Raw genomic sequence first — 14,412 nt, 5'->3', positions numbered from 1 at the left:
TGCACGAAATAAAGGTCCGGGCATCGGATGGAATACCGTATTCCATCTTCCGACATGAAGCACGTGGGCAACCTGGCCAGCTTTGGAAAACATTATGAGATTATGAATGACCTCTAACGTAGCAAAGAAACGGCTTCCCATAATTCATGGCTAGTCGATGCCCTAGCATGGGTCTAAATTTAGCTGGTGTGAGCGGAGAGCTCGGTCATTGTGGCAGGATTGACAATCCAGACATGACAAGTGCCCCTCGCTCGGTCTCCGGGCACCTAGGAGCTAAATCCGAGCCCCTTGACAGCTTCGAGATTCCACATTCAAACGATCAGCTAGTACGCATACTCTTTAGGTCGAATATCTCAACAAATCGGCACCTGCCTGGGCAGATTTCTTGAAAGAGACCTTGGATTGTGACGTGTGACACGGTAGATTCAAGCTATCAACGCTACGACTGATTCTCCGAGTAGGTATTCGCTTTTGGTCCCCTGACCATGAGATGAGAAGCCATCTTTACTGTACATCAATGCGTGCTAGTCTGCGCCATTACTTGTAATACAAATGTGGTGATTGGTGGGTTCGGCTGAAATCTTTTGACCCGAATGTGCTAAACGGGGAATGTCTTTCAGCATACAGAATCTTGCCGAAGCTTGGTAGAACTGTGGCGATATCCTTGTTTGCCCACACCCGCCCAGAACGCGGCATCTTCGCTTCGAGGGGCCCAAGCCCAGCCAGCGCCTCCACTAATAGGTAGATGGTAGAAGCGGAACGCAACGTAAGATGAGGTAGCGCCGATAGCGAAAGCGAACAAGATGTCGAAGCCGTGGTGTTGGAAGTCGTACCATCTGGAAGCGCAGATAAAGATGCACAACGCAAATGGAACAAGGGTGAGCACCACAAGATAGACGGGTGGAGCTGCTGCTTGTCTTCGAAACGGGATTACTTGCTCGGGGAGCCTGCCCGTCTGACTTTCTCTCGCCAAGCTCTCCCCATCGATGCGCGAAGGGAATGCAGAGTGATGGGTAGCTCCCAGGTGTACCCCCTGAGGTGCCCACGGCGCGGCTACCCCAAGTTTACTCGCCAAGAAGAGCATGAGATAGATGAGTCCTGAAGCTGCGACGGATGAATGCCCGGACGGAAAGCTGCGGAACCCCTCATCAATAACACTCTTGTCAGGGTTGGTGCAGATGTCGGCCGATACGAGCTGTCCCATTGCGACGGTGGTGGTGTTTGATATGCCACCAACAATGTACTGGGCCAGATTGTCGAGATCGGGCTGGCAGCGGGCCAATGCATTTGGTCGAGGTTTCCCGAGTAGGTTCTTTGTTGTGCTCACGATGAACCAGGTCGTCACGACCGAGAGGATGAGTCCCAGCCATCCTGCGTGCACTTCCCAAATCTTTCTACTCCAAACAAGGGACCTTGGAGTATCTCTGGGAACTGTTCCTCCTGGTACGAACAGAATGACTACTCCAAAGATCACCACTATTGGTAGTGCGACACTCAGGAGTAGTAAATTCGTCACAGAGACAGTATCGCTGTGGAGCGGAAAGCTGATATCTGGGTTCTCCAGGTTGAAGGGCCGTTTTTGTGGCGACAGATTGCCAAGCAGCAAGCCTGCCACGGCAAATGCGATGAGTAAAACCCAATCGATGGCATAGGATAGAATCAAGATAAAATTCCCCATTGTCTGGCGTTTGCGATGCGTGCCGCTGGGATCCGAAATCGATGAATAAGGTCGACGGGGTTCGAAGGGACCACGATTCTGGAGGTCCTCGAGGGGAATATCGAGCATTCTGTTGTCCAAGCCGAAACGCAATGAGCTGAATGTTGTCCAAAGTCATAACATTGAGGGTGGAATCCAACATCTATATATATGTGCAGCTTAGAATGGCTGCGTTCGAATGTGACTTAGACCTGGATGCAGGGACAGCGCCTCTTCCCTAGACACGCCCGGTTGAGTCGCCGTCACGTTCCCCGCCACATGACAGACGCACTCTACTCCAACCTCACATACGCGTAGCTTAGCAAGCCAGCATACGGCCTAATACTAGACCGCACCCAGTGAGGCTGTGTTCTGCTCTGGACAAGGTCTTAATTTTGTATCAGTTGGGGAAAGGGGCTACAAGAGCGGCACGGATCGTCGGGGCCTAAAACTGGCCAGTGACCCCTCTGTACTGGACGGACCTCTCATCTCCCCGACAGCGAGAGTTTTGACTTGACTACCGATACTTTATTTGTCTTTCACATTTGGTTCAGAAACCGGTACCGCCAACTTCTCCTATACTTTTACTCCCTTCAACCACAACTACCAGACACTTCCTGGAATTGAAGCTTGCTTTGGATGATACCCACATAACCAATGCTAATCGGCTGACGCGTTCCATAAGCCACTTGCTATTAGAAATTCCAGGTTGTAGATGCCTGGATGTGTAACTCCTACCTTGATTGACCATTGACGGATATCATCGTGTGGAGGATTCACGTTGCTCCAAATGTCCATAGGGTCATGTCAACGACCGTAGAGGCCTCTCATGGAAGACTCAGTATTCCAAACCTTTTGCAGAGCCAACATTTTTCTCGCGTCGACAGAGGGTCCGAATAAAGCGGTGGTGGTTACACCTGGCGCGTATGATATTGAAGGCTAGGCAGCGTATCACAGCCCCTGACATAGACGATGACTCGGTGTGTAAGAAAGTTGCTATCCTGCCACTCTGGGCTCAAGTCTTACGGGGTGGGCAGTGATGGGCAGTCTGGTGGCGCTGGATCCTCGTATCGAACGCTGCGTTGAATGGTGCTTCTCTAGTGAAGTGTCTCGCAGTCTCAGGGGCTCGCTCTGTGACTGTCCCAGCCTTTAACCTGGCACGAGGCTTCGATGAAGCATAGTTAGATACTATTTTCGCCTAAGTACAAACCTTGGGAAGATTGAAAGCCGTCGCTTAGAGCCTCTGCTTGCACCCTCAGGAACTTGGCCAAATTCTCGTGACGTCTTCTTGAAGAATAATTGTGTACATGTACTTCCGGAAGCTTCCCAGTAGGCAAACTGCCGTGGTCTAGGTTTCTGACGCAAAGAATAGTCCCAAACTGGTAGGGAGTGTGAGAATAACCAACTAGCTCGATGTTGCGGGTGGCTGTTCGGGGCGTGTGGGCACATTTCGTTGAAAAGGGCAGCACGTGGCCAGAGTACCGACCACCTCTTGGCAGGGCAGTCCCGCTACCAGATCTTTCTTTAACTGCTGCAAGTCCTCAGATCATCTTGTCTTTTGAAACTGATTGAGACGTCAGAGCAGAATTTAAATATCCGCTGCTGCTTTGTTGTAATATGATTCTTTGAGAAAACAAGCCAGCACCCATTCTTCCCTTCAGGAAGGACAGTGAGTACGTTTCCTTTGGTCGCCATCACCGATGTCCTCAAACATCCACACGCTCCCAGGTAGCGGTTTATCGTGCTGAGTTCTTAAATCTTATTCAGCTTTCTTTCCGATCGTACTGTTGATAGCGATCTATTGTATATTGCTATCCGAAGCCTCGGTGCTAACTCATGTCATTGTGGTAGCAGACTTCACGGTTGATCACATCAACCACAGAGTATCCATACCTCCGCTGCGCGACTGTTCGTTGCTATTCGACAGCCTACCTTTGTTTCCAACTGTTTCAACATATCACCGAGCCGATTATCGAACATCGAATTGATCACGTCGAATCAAAGCATCGTCAGCTTTGGCATCCCCGTATGAGTCTCTTTGCCTTTCCCCAAAGAATGCTCCGCCCAGATTCAGTGACGGCTCCTCCGCTCATACAGGGGATATTTTCTGTGAAGGGGGCCTCCCGGACTAAGCTATTGCTGAGATGGTTAGATCAAAGCTGCTGGATTCGACTTCATCGTGAAGAGCGACACTGGAGCTTAGTGTTAACGATGAAACACTAAGGTCTCTGCGTATTATATCCTTGCATAAACACAACAGTTCCGGAGATTCAAACAACCTTTCTTGGACCTTTGAATGGAATCGAGCACCTATTGCAGTTTGGGGTATTGGTTCAGTGGATAACTCCATGGAGCATTCTGACCTTCATCAAGCTCCCAACCCGATTGCCAATTGCAAGGAAACTTTCAATACTTCGCCGGCCAAGTGGCGGACAGCTATGAATCTAGATATGATTCTGGGCTATTGATTTCCTAAGAGAAGCTCTCCGTGGCACACGATATCATTCACTCTTTGGCCTTGCGTGGCTGCTGTTGATTTGACTTTTTGGCTCTTTCCTTCGTTGGAAGTCTAGTGATCCAATGGCATCCGGCCGCGGCTTAGCAAATGTCTTCGCGCCCTCAACGGTGTTGCGAGGATTCCAGGCCTATGATCGAGTTGACTCGGAGTTCTAGCATTCTTCTCCATTCGGTTTCATGACAACACGGCGTCCATTGTGGAAGAGCCTTTGCTAGCTCCAGCTGCGAATCTTTATCGAGTGCTTCCAGTACTGGTCGTAATGTGCTTTATTCGCTCTGGAAGCATATCGAAACTTGCAGGTTTTGGACCTTATTTCTAGGTTCAGCCTGCTAGGCCGAGTAGAAATTTATCCAGCACAGCTGCGCCGACGGCAGGTGAGTAATTCAGAAACACACTTTCTTCGCTTGCAGACTGACAGTCTCTGCGAAAAACTGTGCAATGTCAATTGTTTCGTTCCGTCGTCGAAGTCGCACGAACTGTTCTTTCCGTCTTGTTCTTACGAAGTAGTGACTTTCCTTGATCAATGTCCTTTGGCCGGAACCCCTCTCGATCGCAATAATATCGGCCTCTACTCTTAGTCAACTGCCACTGTATTGTGTGCAAGCAAGCCAATCATATATGATCCAGCTGCCCACTTTGGACAGGATTCCTGAAGGGCAAGCTTGTATTTATTCTCAGTCCCGCGATCTGTGATGGCACGAGTCAAACAGATGGCGCTTATCCCAGCCTCGACAACCGACTATTGCGGTTGTACCATCAAGTCTCAACACTGGACTTGTTGCGGTGCTGCGCTTGTCCTCGCAACAATCTAGGTACGCCGAAATTGAGTCTGGAAATAATTCCGCTGGCAAGTCGCCCTATCATGCCTTTCGCGTCCTCTTGGGAAAGCTTTCTTCAACATGTGTGGTTTTCTTTTTTCCAGTTACGCCGCCAGGCGCTCGCTCGATCAACAACAACAGCCAATTCATTCTCCGCCGAAGTTTCCCGTGAGTTCAATAACCAGTTTGAAAGGTTGAACAGCCTCATCTCGGCACGATCCTCAGTAGCATGACTCGAAGCTGGTCCAAACCTCCCAGCTGGAGATCAATTGCCTTGCATCCTATCACGAGAGCTTGCGAGACCGATGCAAGTCAGAAAGCGCCAGTGCCCTAACTCTAAGTTGAAGTCTATCTTAATGGTTCATCTAAAACATCACTGTCGCCAAGCTAAGTCATCAGCAACCGCGCAGCTTGGCACATCTGAGCGCTTGTTTAGATATAGTGAGAGTTGAGAGTAAATACATTGGATTACACTGCAGTGACTTAAGACAGACGATTCCGAGCGAGGGATGGGGTATAAGTAGGTACATCCAAACCCGGCTGCTCGGAAGGAAATTTGTGTGATAACTAAATCTTCTGGATAATCCTAAGCGTCAATGATGTTAGCAAATGTTATCTTCCTTTTGTAAGAAAACCACACTCGAAACTCATAAAGTCAAAAAATACGTGAACTGACACATACCGAAGCACCCTCGCGGCGAATACCCTCGCTCAGCAGGAGATCAGCTGCTTCTGTCGCGAACAGGCATCCAAGATAGTCCGCGTTGACTGGACAACTTCTGCGTGCCACGACCAAGGCCATATGAGTAAGTCAATCACCCGGGTATCACGAAACAGACTGCTAACACGAGTCACAGGAGGCGATGCTGTAAGCCTTAGAACCAACATCCCCCTTGCTATCCCAGCTTTGCCGTTTACTAATCGTGCCTTCTTTCTTCCCCAGTGCATTATCGTATCCGAACCCGTGAGAAACAACGACTTCCAAAACGACTGCCTCGAGATCAATGGCTTGCAAACGGCGGAGTGCGGACCATGAGCCGAGTTTCCTCAAAGACGATATATCACAGAAGAGCATATTGAGAAGGCCGAAATTTTGTACATAAAGTACTGGGTGAAGTTGTTCAGATGATCTGCGACTAGCAAAGAATTGAGCCAATCTAACGAATGATTCAGCATTCATACCAGCAATAATACCAGTCTAGACAACGCAGCTCAATAACCGCAATGACATCCGGACCAGTTTCGATGTCCCGAGAAGCTCTGTTAGAGACGTTTTGGGCTAATTTACAGACTCAAGAGTGAACTCCTTTACCACGACTGAACCCCCGAGAGACTTCGTAGCATAGTTGAAAACTGCGAAACGGAATGCTAGGAAGAATTGCCACCTGTTGTGAAGCGGGTAGTCCGGTCCAAGTTGAGTGAAGTTCTCTCCGTCGAGACTGTACAACAGTTGACTCTGGTTATCTGCCTCAACTCCAAAGGTCGGGTGGACGTCTGCGACTATGCGAAGGTAGATGTCCGCAGAACCGTCGATAATCCCTGACAGGTCAACCTCAGAGTCGGTGGCGGTGGCTACGATCGTGCCATTGGAGGTAGTCTGCCAGCCGGAGCTCTCTGACAAGATGAGATCATGGACTGTAACCAACTGTAGAATATCGCCTTCCTTGCGGAAACCGATGTAAGCGGACTCGTCGCGGAAGATTGAGACGCCTGCTACGTCGCCATCAGCCATGTTGCCGAGGTTCAGTCGGAACGTGCCGCTGCTCTTGGGCCCTTGGATTCTATGGGCAAGAGTGTTTCTCGCTCTGTATAAATCGTCTGTGATAGTTGCCGTGTGTAATGTTAGACCGTCAGGACCGAGCTCCCAGGCAGAGTTGTCCGGATTGTGGTTGAAAGCCCACTCGGCTGAGAGAACAGGGCTGTCGAAGTTGTCGGTATACGCACCAGCTGCCTTCACCTTCTTGTCTGCCTGGATGGGCATCGAATAAGTCTTGCCCCAGCCTCCGGCCTCATCCGTAACGATATGAGGCCAGCCTTCTTCGTCCCATGTCAGCGGCGCCAGAACCGGAATGCGACCACTCGGATACGCGTCCAAGAATGACATGTACCACCAATCACCATCAGGGGTATCGACAATGCCGCCCTGATGAGGTGTTCCGGAGTTCGGAATAGGGGATGCCATTCTATCGAGAACAGTTCGGTTGGTGTACGGACCCCAAGGGTTATCTGCTTTCAACACATGCTGACCATCCGCAGGCTTGGTCAACCAGATGTAGTAGCTAGAACCGATGTGATAGAATCTTGCTCCTTCCAGATACCTTACTGGATCGACCCAAACAACCTGGAAAAGAAGTTAGAGATGCGCTTGCATGTTCCAGATTCGGAGCTCACCTCATTTTTGACTGGCTGCAGACCATCGGGTGAGAGTTGAGCGACGCTGATATTATATTTCCCGTACGCGACGTACATTGTATCATCGTCATCAACAAGAACACCCAAATCGTAGAAGCATTCGTCGATGGGGGGTTGAGCAGTCCAGGGCCCTGCTGGATCAGTCGCGGTGAAGATCCAAGTCTTCATTCCGCCAGACTGAATGCATCCGTACCAGTAGAACAGTCCATTGCTTTCCCGATACTTCAAGGAAGAAGCCCAAATTCCGCCTACATAGGCACTGGCACTACCATTCAGGTAGTACTCTTCTCCAAAGACGAGCTCAGGCACCGAGTGCCCCACATACTCCCAGTTGACAAGGTTGTAACTCTTGAGAACTGGTGCTCCTGGAGAGTAATGCATCGTCGAAGCCGTGTAGTAGTATGTGTCGTTGACGCGAATGACCTCCAAATCAGCAAGGTCCTGCCAAAGGACAGGATTCGTGAACGTGGCATCCTGGGCTAGGGCCACGGTGACCGCCAGCACCAAGGCTGAAAGGAGGGAGAACATCATGTTCATGATTGATCTAGATCATAAAAGATCGTCATCAAAGTCTCAAAGACGACTGCAGTTATGATAAGCTTATTATTATAGTACCCAGAGCTAGTAAATTGTGGCTTTTATCATGGCCGAAGACTGACTCTCTTCCCACTCTTTGACATGAGTCGAAGTGAACCATTACACATTGCCGAGAAACGATCACTTGCGCACAAATAAGACGATCGCGTGAGGTTTGATCCCGGGTCAGATCTATCCTGCAATTGGTGCGCAACATCTGAGTTGGGGTTGATCTGGGGCGGCTAAAGGCGGAGGCTGGGGATGCAACTGATGAGATGAGGGGAACGGACGGAGATTCTCCAGCATCGTGCGGGGAAGCGGGCTACGATCATCGTCGTCCAGACACATTAATCGGTGCAGTGGCTGCTTAGCCACGTTTTCCAGGACGGCAGACAACGACCGAAATGGCACTTGTACAGTAGATCCTGGGATTGCATACAATTGTCATCCGGCCTTGTTGCTTACCTTGCCCGCAATTATCCTGGATAAACTTTGGAGTCGTTGACTGGGCGAACATACTGTCCAGGGCTATGCGAGCTGACGCATCCTGCAAAAAGTCAGACAGGGCAAGCGATAGTGTCTGGAGTGTATTGGAGGTGTGATGGGAAGGGAGTTGTCAGGACGGGAATTGAGTGGCACTTAACCGCTTCAGCAAGGGCGAAATGTCCGGCATCGACTTGGTTCCATCAACTTCCAAGCACCAACAATGTTCACCTACCCTCAATCAATCGGACTGGGTCTCTTCTCACCTTACCTACTTACTTGTACACAATTCCCCTCGTCAACTCATAAGGTAAGAGTCTCTAAGCGATATCGCCTTCATCACTGCTAAGCGCGCGGTTGCCTGAAAGTGTGCGAGTCATTGTTGGAAAAGGGGCAAAAGTTCGATTATGCTTCCAGAAACCAAGTCATGCCTTGTCGTGGCCCGCAACAGCCTTCGAAAATGAAAGAGGTGATCCGAGGACCTGTCCTCACGTGCACCCTCGATTTGGTGGTGCAAAATAGTGAACAGAGCAGTAGCCGATGCCTGGAGAGCGCTGGCGATAGTATACATCTAAGGCAGGGTGAAGTTACTCCGAAGAGAAGGATGTTACTGATCGACGACTTCCATCTGTCCCGACTGACCAAATACACGTGAGAGTCTGCAGAGAGGATATCAAATGGCTTAGCCACGAACGTTCTTTCCAGCGATGTGATAGTCGTTTCCTGAAAGCGGGTCTCCTAGGAAGCTACCGTTATGTGGTCATGAAATAAATCGACCCATGGGGCTTGGATGTAGGTGCCACGTCGGATACGATCCGACAAACAGACGTAGTTCCTCACATCGCCTCCACTAAGAAAGAAACCCTCCCGAAAGCTTTTAGGCGAGTCCATTCGATCCAACGAATCCGCGGCGGACACGGCGGCGCCGCTTTGAACGAAGACAATGAGCCGTTGAAATCAAAGCTTGACAGCATTTCAACTCCACAGAAACTCTCAAAAATAGACCGCCGAGCTTAACGCGGCCCACGATCATGAGGGCATTTACGCCAAGACAAGATGACTTATAGCAACATGCCAGCAATATTGATGGATAGCAATATGAAGACTAGGCTTTGAACGCAGAATTGGGAAGTCTGGTCCGCTTTTGCCCCCTTCACGACCCCTTTTCGGACAACACGAGGTTGCATTCTTGTTGTGGCTACCGCTCTCCTGGTTTTTTCTTGTCCGCTTCAACGTTGTCCTGGTAAAAACAGTGAGCACCGCCTCAAGTTCACAACACGGCGAACTGATCGGAAAGCCCGGGACTCCTGGGGAGCATGGCGTGGCTTTGGGGCATGTGGATCCCTCCGCGATCTCCACACGGAGTCTAAGTTCATCAGTCCGAGACCGATCTGGGAGATACCCAGGAGATGTTCGGTCGAAAGTGGATCGGCCGTTCAACGTGTTGACGGTATGTAATGAAATCTCACCATTTCGAACGATCAAGCAACTGTCGAAGTTGAGCAACTACAGGCGTTGAAGGTTCATCTAAGCATTGGCACCATCGGGAAGTGAGTGAGCAGAAATGCTCAGACAGATGATTTCGATGCAAACAGTTGAGCCAGCCTTTGCGAGAGATGAGACGATGGTTCGGACGGTGAGGGTGGGGTAACCTTGAATGAGGCTCAAACCTTGATTGATTGCCCCGGCTATATCGCTCCGCGTAATAACCCGTCAACGTTGGATCGCGAACATAGAGCTAAAAGATGCTTCTCTTTTCGTCAGGAGACTTCAGTAGATGAATTGTTTTTTGTTAATCAGAAGTTTATGTTTTGAATTTGTCTGAACATGCGCAAGTTTCCTAAGTCCCAAGTCTTCGCGTCGGGAACGCCAATGCTCGGGCATCGTCAGCTCGGAGACGCCAAAGTGACGAAATCGACGACAGCCACGTCACCAAATGAAAAGTAAAAATTGCACGGAAGGGATATTGAGTGAATTCATATTGAAATTCTAGAAACACCGTCTTGATCTCCTGGCAACCGCAGCAGAATTGCAAGGGCCTTCCCAGACCCAACGTCTGGCACGAGTCAATCAAGGGGCCGCGATCCCCAGAAATTTAGGTTTACTTGCTTGGCTTGCTAGCAACACGATCATGCCCGAGTCCTCCGAGTGACCCAAGCCCATGGCTCGGGAAATACCTCTCACAGCGCGAGCTCGCTACTCTCAACAGCCTCGTTTGCTGCCGCTTGTTGTCTCGCGCCTTGACACACTGCAAATTAGCCTGAACAAAACACGGAGAGCTTCATCACACAGCCCCTCCTTAACAAGCCCCCAACCAATATGCCCCCACAAACAGACACTGCCGTTGCCAAGTGTTCCTTCGCGGGATCTAGAAGGCTAGCGTCCGAACTGTTGGTTCCCTCTTCTCTCAGGGGCTGTCGAGTTATCATATAAGTAGGACCGGAGATCGTCAAATACTACAGACCTTTTAGGAAGTCATCATCAGCATCCAGCTCCTCGATCCAGTCTTTCGCTACACAAACACAATCGTTTCGATACTACCAACTTTCATTCCTTCGCTCAACCTCAATAATCTTGATTCTTCCAAATCAGCCACAATGCAGTTCACTTCCACCCTCTTCTCCGTCCTTGCCATCGCCGGCCTGGCCGCTGCCCTTCCTGTAAGCTGACTCAACTTTCGACATCACATAATTTGATACGATCTTCCACGCCTTGGACGATTGAATTCAGCTACGATTTAAACATAGACGAATATGAACTCAAACTAACAACCAAACAGCAGGCAACTCCCACCGCCACGGCCTCGGCCACCGCCACCCCTACCTGCTCCCCGGCCCCACCATCGACTACACCGTCGTCGCCAACGACACCCTGACCATCATCTCACAGAAGTACAGCTCTGGCATCTGCGACATCGCCAACGCCAGCAACCTCACCAACCCCAACTTCATTGCCCTCGGCCAGGTCCTGAAGGTCCCCACCTACGTCTGCAACCCCGACAACACCTCCTGCTTGTCTAAGCCCGGCACCGGCACCTGTGTTGAGGGCGGCGCGGCCACCTACACCATCGTTGCTGGCGATACCTTCTTCATTGTTGCCGAGCGTCTCGGCCTTGATGTCAACGTTCTCCTCGCTGCCAACCAGGGTGTCGACCCTCTTCTGCTCCAGGTTGGCGATGTCATCAATATTCCCGTCTGTTAAAGAGCTTTTACGCTAGCGATCTGATGAGTTTAATATTGGATTGACAAAAATGTCTAGGTCGAACTTGTAGAGTGGTATAGATGGTAGCTCACTGCATTAAAATTGAACTGGATACAATCATTCACCTGCTGCCATCTGCTTAATACCTGTGAAGTGTGTGAACTTCGAATCGTCATTAATGTGAGCAATTCAATGTTACACCAGCCACTCGTATCTCACTAGTGCTACTGATAGATAGGCGCAGGAATGGTCGCTGCAGCTCCCACCACCTGTTATGGAAACTATTTCATATTAAACTAGCGGGCTCAATACGTCCTTTCCCGGCGTTGTCGTGTGAACGCCATCGGTTCAGTCGTAGAATAGGTAGCACCGTGCATGATCGGACTGATAATTTGATTTGACATATTGCTGCGTACATAAAGTAAGTATTTCGACAAGACCTTGAAACATCAGATGTAACTACTATTCAACTCATGTTTAGATATATAACGCTAACTACCACGTTCCTTGACAAGAGCTTTCGACGTGTAGAAACTTCCCCACAGTTTACTGGTTGTAGTACATGTAAATGTCCTTAATCTTGAAGTCGGCCTGGAGGGTAGGGGGTCCGGCACTCCAGCCCTTGTCGCCGTTGGACCAGTTGTTAAAAACCCAAGGACCACTGGCAGAGGGTACATCGCCAGTCGTAGTCCACACCTGGACACCATCAACGTACCAGGTAACACGGCCAGGAGTCCAGTCGAGACGGTACTCGTGCTCGGTGGTAGTTGGGCTAGCAGGTGGTGAGATGGCGTTGTATGTCTTGACACCGTCGCCATCAGCATCCTGGTTCGTGAGCCAGAGCTTGCGAGTTCCCTGGTTGCTGAGGGAATCCGCATCGGAGAGCCACTCGATGTCAGTCTCTTGGCTATCACTCTGATAGAAAAAGGCCCCTGTGATGAATTGTTAGTATCAAGCGGAAGAACATGACTCGCGAATGCGTAGCTTACCGTTGCAGACTCCCGCAGGCTCACTGAAGATGGCGACAGTACGAACAGAGGCGTACTTGACGTTGAAGGTCGTGGAAACCTCGGCAGAGCTGTAAGGCATCGTTGTCTGGCCGCCAGGAACCTTAAGATTCATATACCCACTGCCGACAACGACATTGGATGCGTCAAAACGATGGGTTGGCGGGTCAGAAATGTTCCATGTGCTCTTGTAGAGACCACTGGGAAGAGTGGTGCCACTGGCAAAGTTGAAAATTTGGCGCTTGGCATATGCGTAGCCGTCGACGACGTATTGACCATTTGTAACAGTCGGCGCAGGTGACCGAGTTAAAGCAAGGACTGGGGTGATTGCCACGAGGGCAGATGCGATGGATGAGAAGTGCATAATGATTTCAATGAACTATGAGATTCGTGGTTCTTAATCTGGATAGTTTGTATCTTTCTCATCCTATCTTCCTAGGAGCAATACTGAGTTACTTATAGTCTTCCGAAATATCATCTACTTCACTTCGTGGAGTCTAGCCAGGCCTCGTAGTCTGGGCACGTCATGATCAGTTGCTCGATCATGAGGAAGCAACGTTGCCTGAATCCTATCGCGTAACGCCATTGCATCTCGCATATCCCCTGCATACTGGTCGAGGGTGTGTTTGAAGGAAGGCGAGGGCATCCGAGGAGACGAATGACGCTCTCGCGAACTAACAGGGTCATGAAGGGGGGTTGCGCACTTTCTCAAGGGATGAAAATTGGAAATCACTCAAGGCTCAGCGCAGCCAAGAAGAAGTGGCCCTTCCCAACCACCAATCGCAATATCTCGCTGCGAAACATGTAGCACACCCCTTCAAACCCTTTCCAGCAGTTCTCTCATTGCCAAGTCCGAACAAGAAGGGTCTACAAGGCTAGGTTCGCGCTGACGGATGTGGCGTTGTCATGCGAATGCAAAGCTGGCATTCTCCCTTGGCCAGATCGGCTCGGAGTTTCAATCTGATGTTACCGGGTTCTAGGAAAGCCTTCACCTTTTACTCCCTTGATGTTGCCACCGGCCGAGAATAAGTCCGCACTTGACCGCCATCGCAACCTCAATCAGGGCGAGCAGTGAGACATTCTAGATTCCGCGTTCGATGGCGGTAGATTGTAGCGATGGCAAAAGCTGCATGACCGAGGTTGATGAGGAACCATTCACGCGCCGGCGATGGCGATGCTCTTCTTCCAAGGATCGAAACCCCGGCTTCTCGGACTTGAGGTCCGCAGCCGCTCCCTTGACGGGCTGTCCCGCCCCGCTGCCGGGGTTACACGCGTTTACCGACTGGCCTACTTTATCTCACGTCAGTGCAGGCACCCCGGACCCTATCTGACCACCCTTGGTATGTCAGTCAGCAATATTGCTATTTTACCTACTGGAAGAGTCACACGATGAAGAACTGTGGCTGATGAATCGTTGCATTCCTCGCCCCATCCACCCATGAAGACGGGTTGTCGATGATGCTCCGATGGTCTGGAAGACATGGGTAAGTATGGATGGTCACATTGCATCAAATCCTAACCATTGGGTCATGGGCAAGATGGGATGAACTGACACCAAGTGGAATAGGAAGGTGGGGGGAAAGAGACGATCGTCTTGTCTCGGTTCCTCACGGAGTCGCCTGAGTGGTGGGACCCAGCTGCAAGGTGGTGGTGGGCAAGAAAATCACACTGTCAGCCTTGGCCTACCTGGAAATGTGACAG

The 14,412-nt window shown here is 50.3% G+C and overlaps 3 protein-coding genes across 3 annotated transcripts; 1 reads left to right on the top strand and 2 right to left on the bottom strand.

Moving 5' to 3' along the window:
- Nucleotides 1–6,311: 6,311 nt before the first annotated feature.
- N0V96_002701 (uncharacterized protein) lies at nt 6,312–7,981 on the bottom strand (the record flags this gene model as incomplete). The annotated part of the gene is made up of 2 exons (XM_065756599.1): nt 6,312–7,311; nt 7,500–7,981. The coding sequence occupies 2 exons, from the start codon at nt 7,979–7,981 to the stop codon at nt 6,312–6,314; spliced, it is 1,482 nt and encodes a 493-aa protein (XP_065614968.1).
- A 3,119-nt stretch (nt 7,982–11,100) lies between these two features.
- On the top strand, nt 11,101–11,704 carry N0V96_002700 (uncharacterized protein; the record flags this gene model as incomplete). The annotated part of the gene is made up of 2 exons (XM_065756598.1): nt 11,101–11,163; nt 11,393–11,704. 2 exons carry the CDS (start codon nt 11,101–11,103, stop codon nt 11,702–11,704), a joined length of 375 nt encoding a protein of 124 aa, XP_065614967.1.
- Nucleotides 11,705–12,250: 546 nt separating this feature from the next.
- Nucleotides 12,251–13,075, bottom strand: N0V96_002699 (uncharacterized protein; the record flags this gene model as incomplete). The annotated part of the gene is made up of 2 exons (XM_053187254.1): nt 12,251–12,636; nt 12,694–13,075. The coding sequence occupies 2 exons, from the start codon at nt 13,073–13,075 to the stop codon at nt 12,251–12,253; spliced, it is 768 nt and encodes a 255-aa protein (XP_053054758.1).
- Between the last annotated feature and the right edge of the window lie 1,337 nt (nt 13,076–14,412).

This window comes from Colletotrichum fioriniae (assembly GCF_027942845.1).
Source record: "Colletotrichum fioriniae strain IMI 355084 chromosome Unknown scaffold_2, whole genome shotgun sequence".
NCBI classification, from domain to species: Eukaryota; Fungi; Ascomycota; class Sordariomycetes; order Glomerellales; family Glomerellaceae; genus Colletotrichum; species Colletotrichum fioriniae.
The sequence above is the reverse complement of the archived record's forward strand: the minus strand, read 5'-3'. Positions and strand labels throughout refer to the sequence as shown.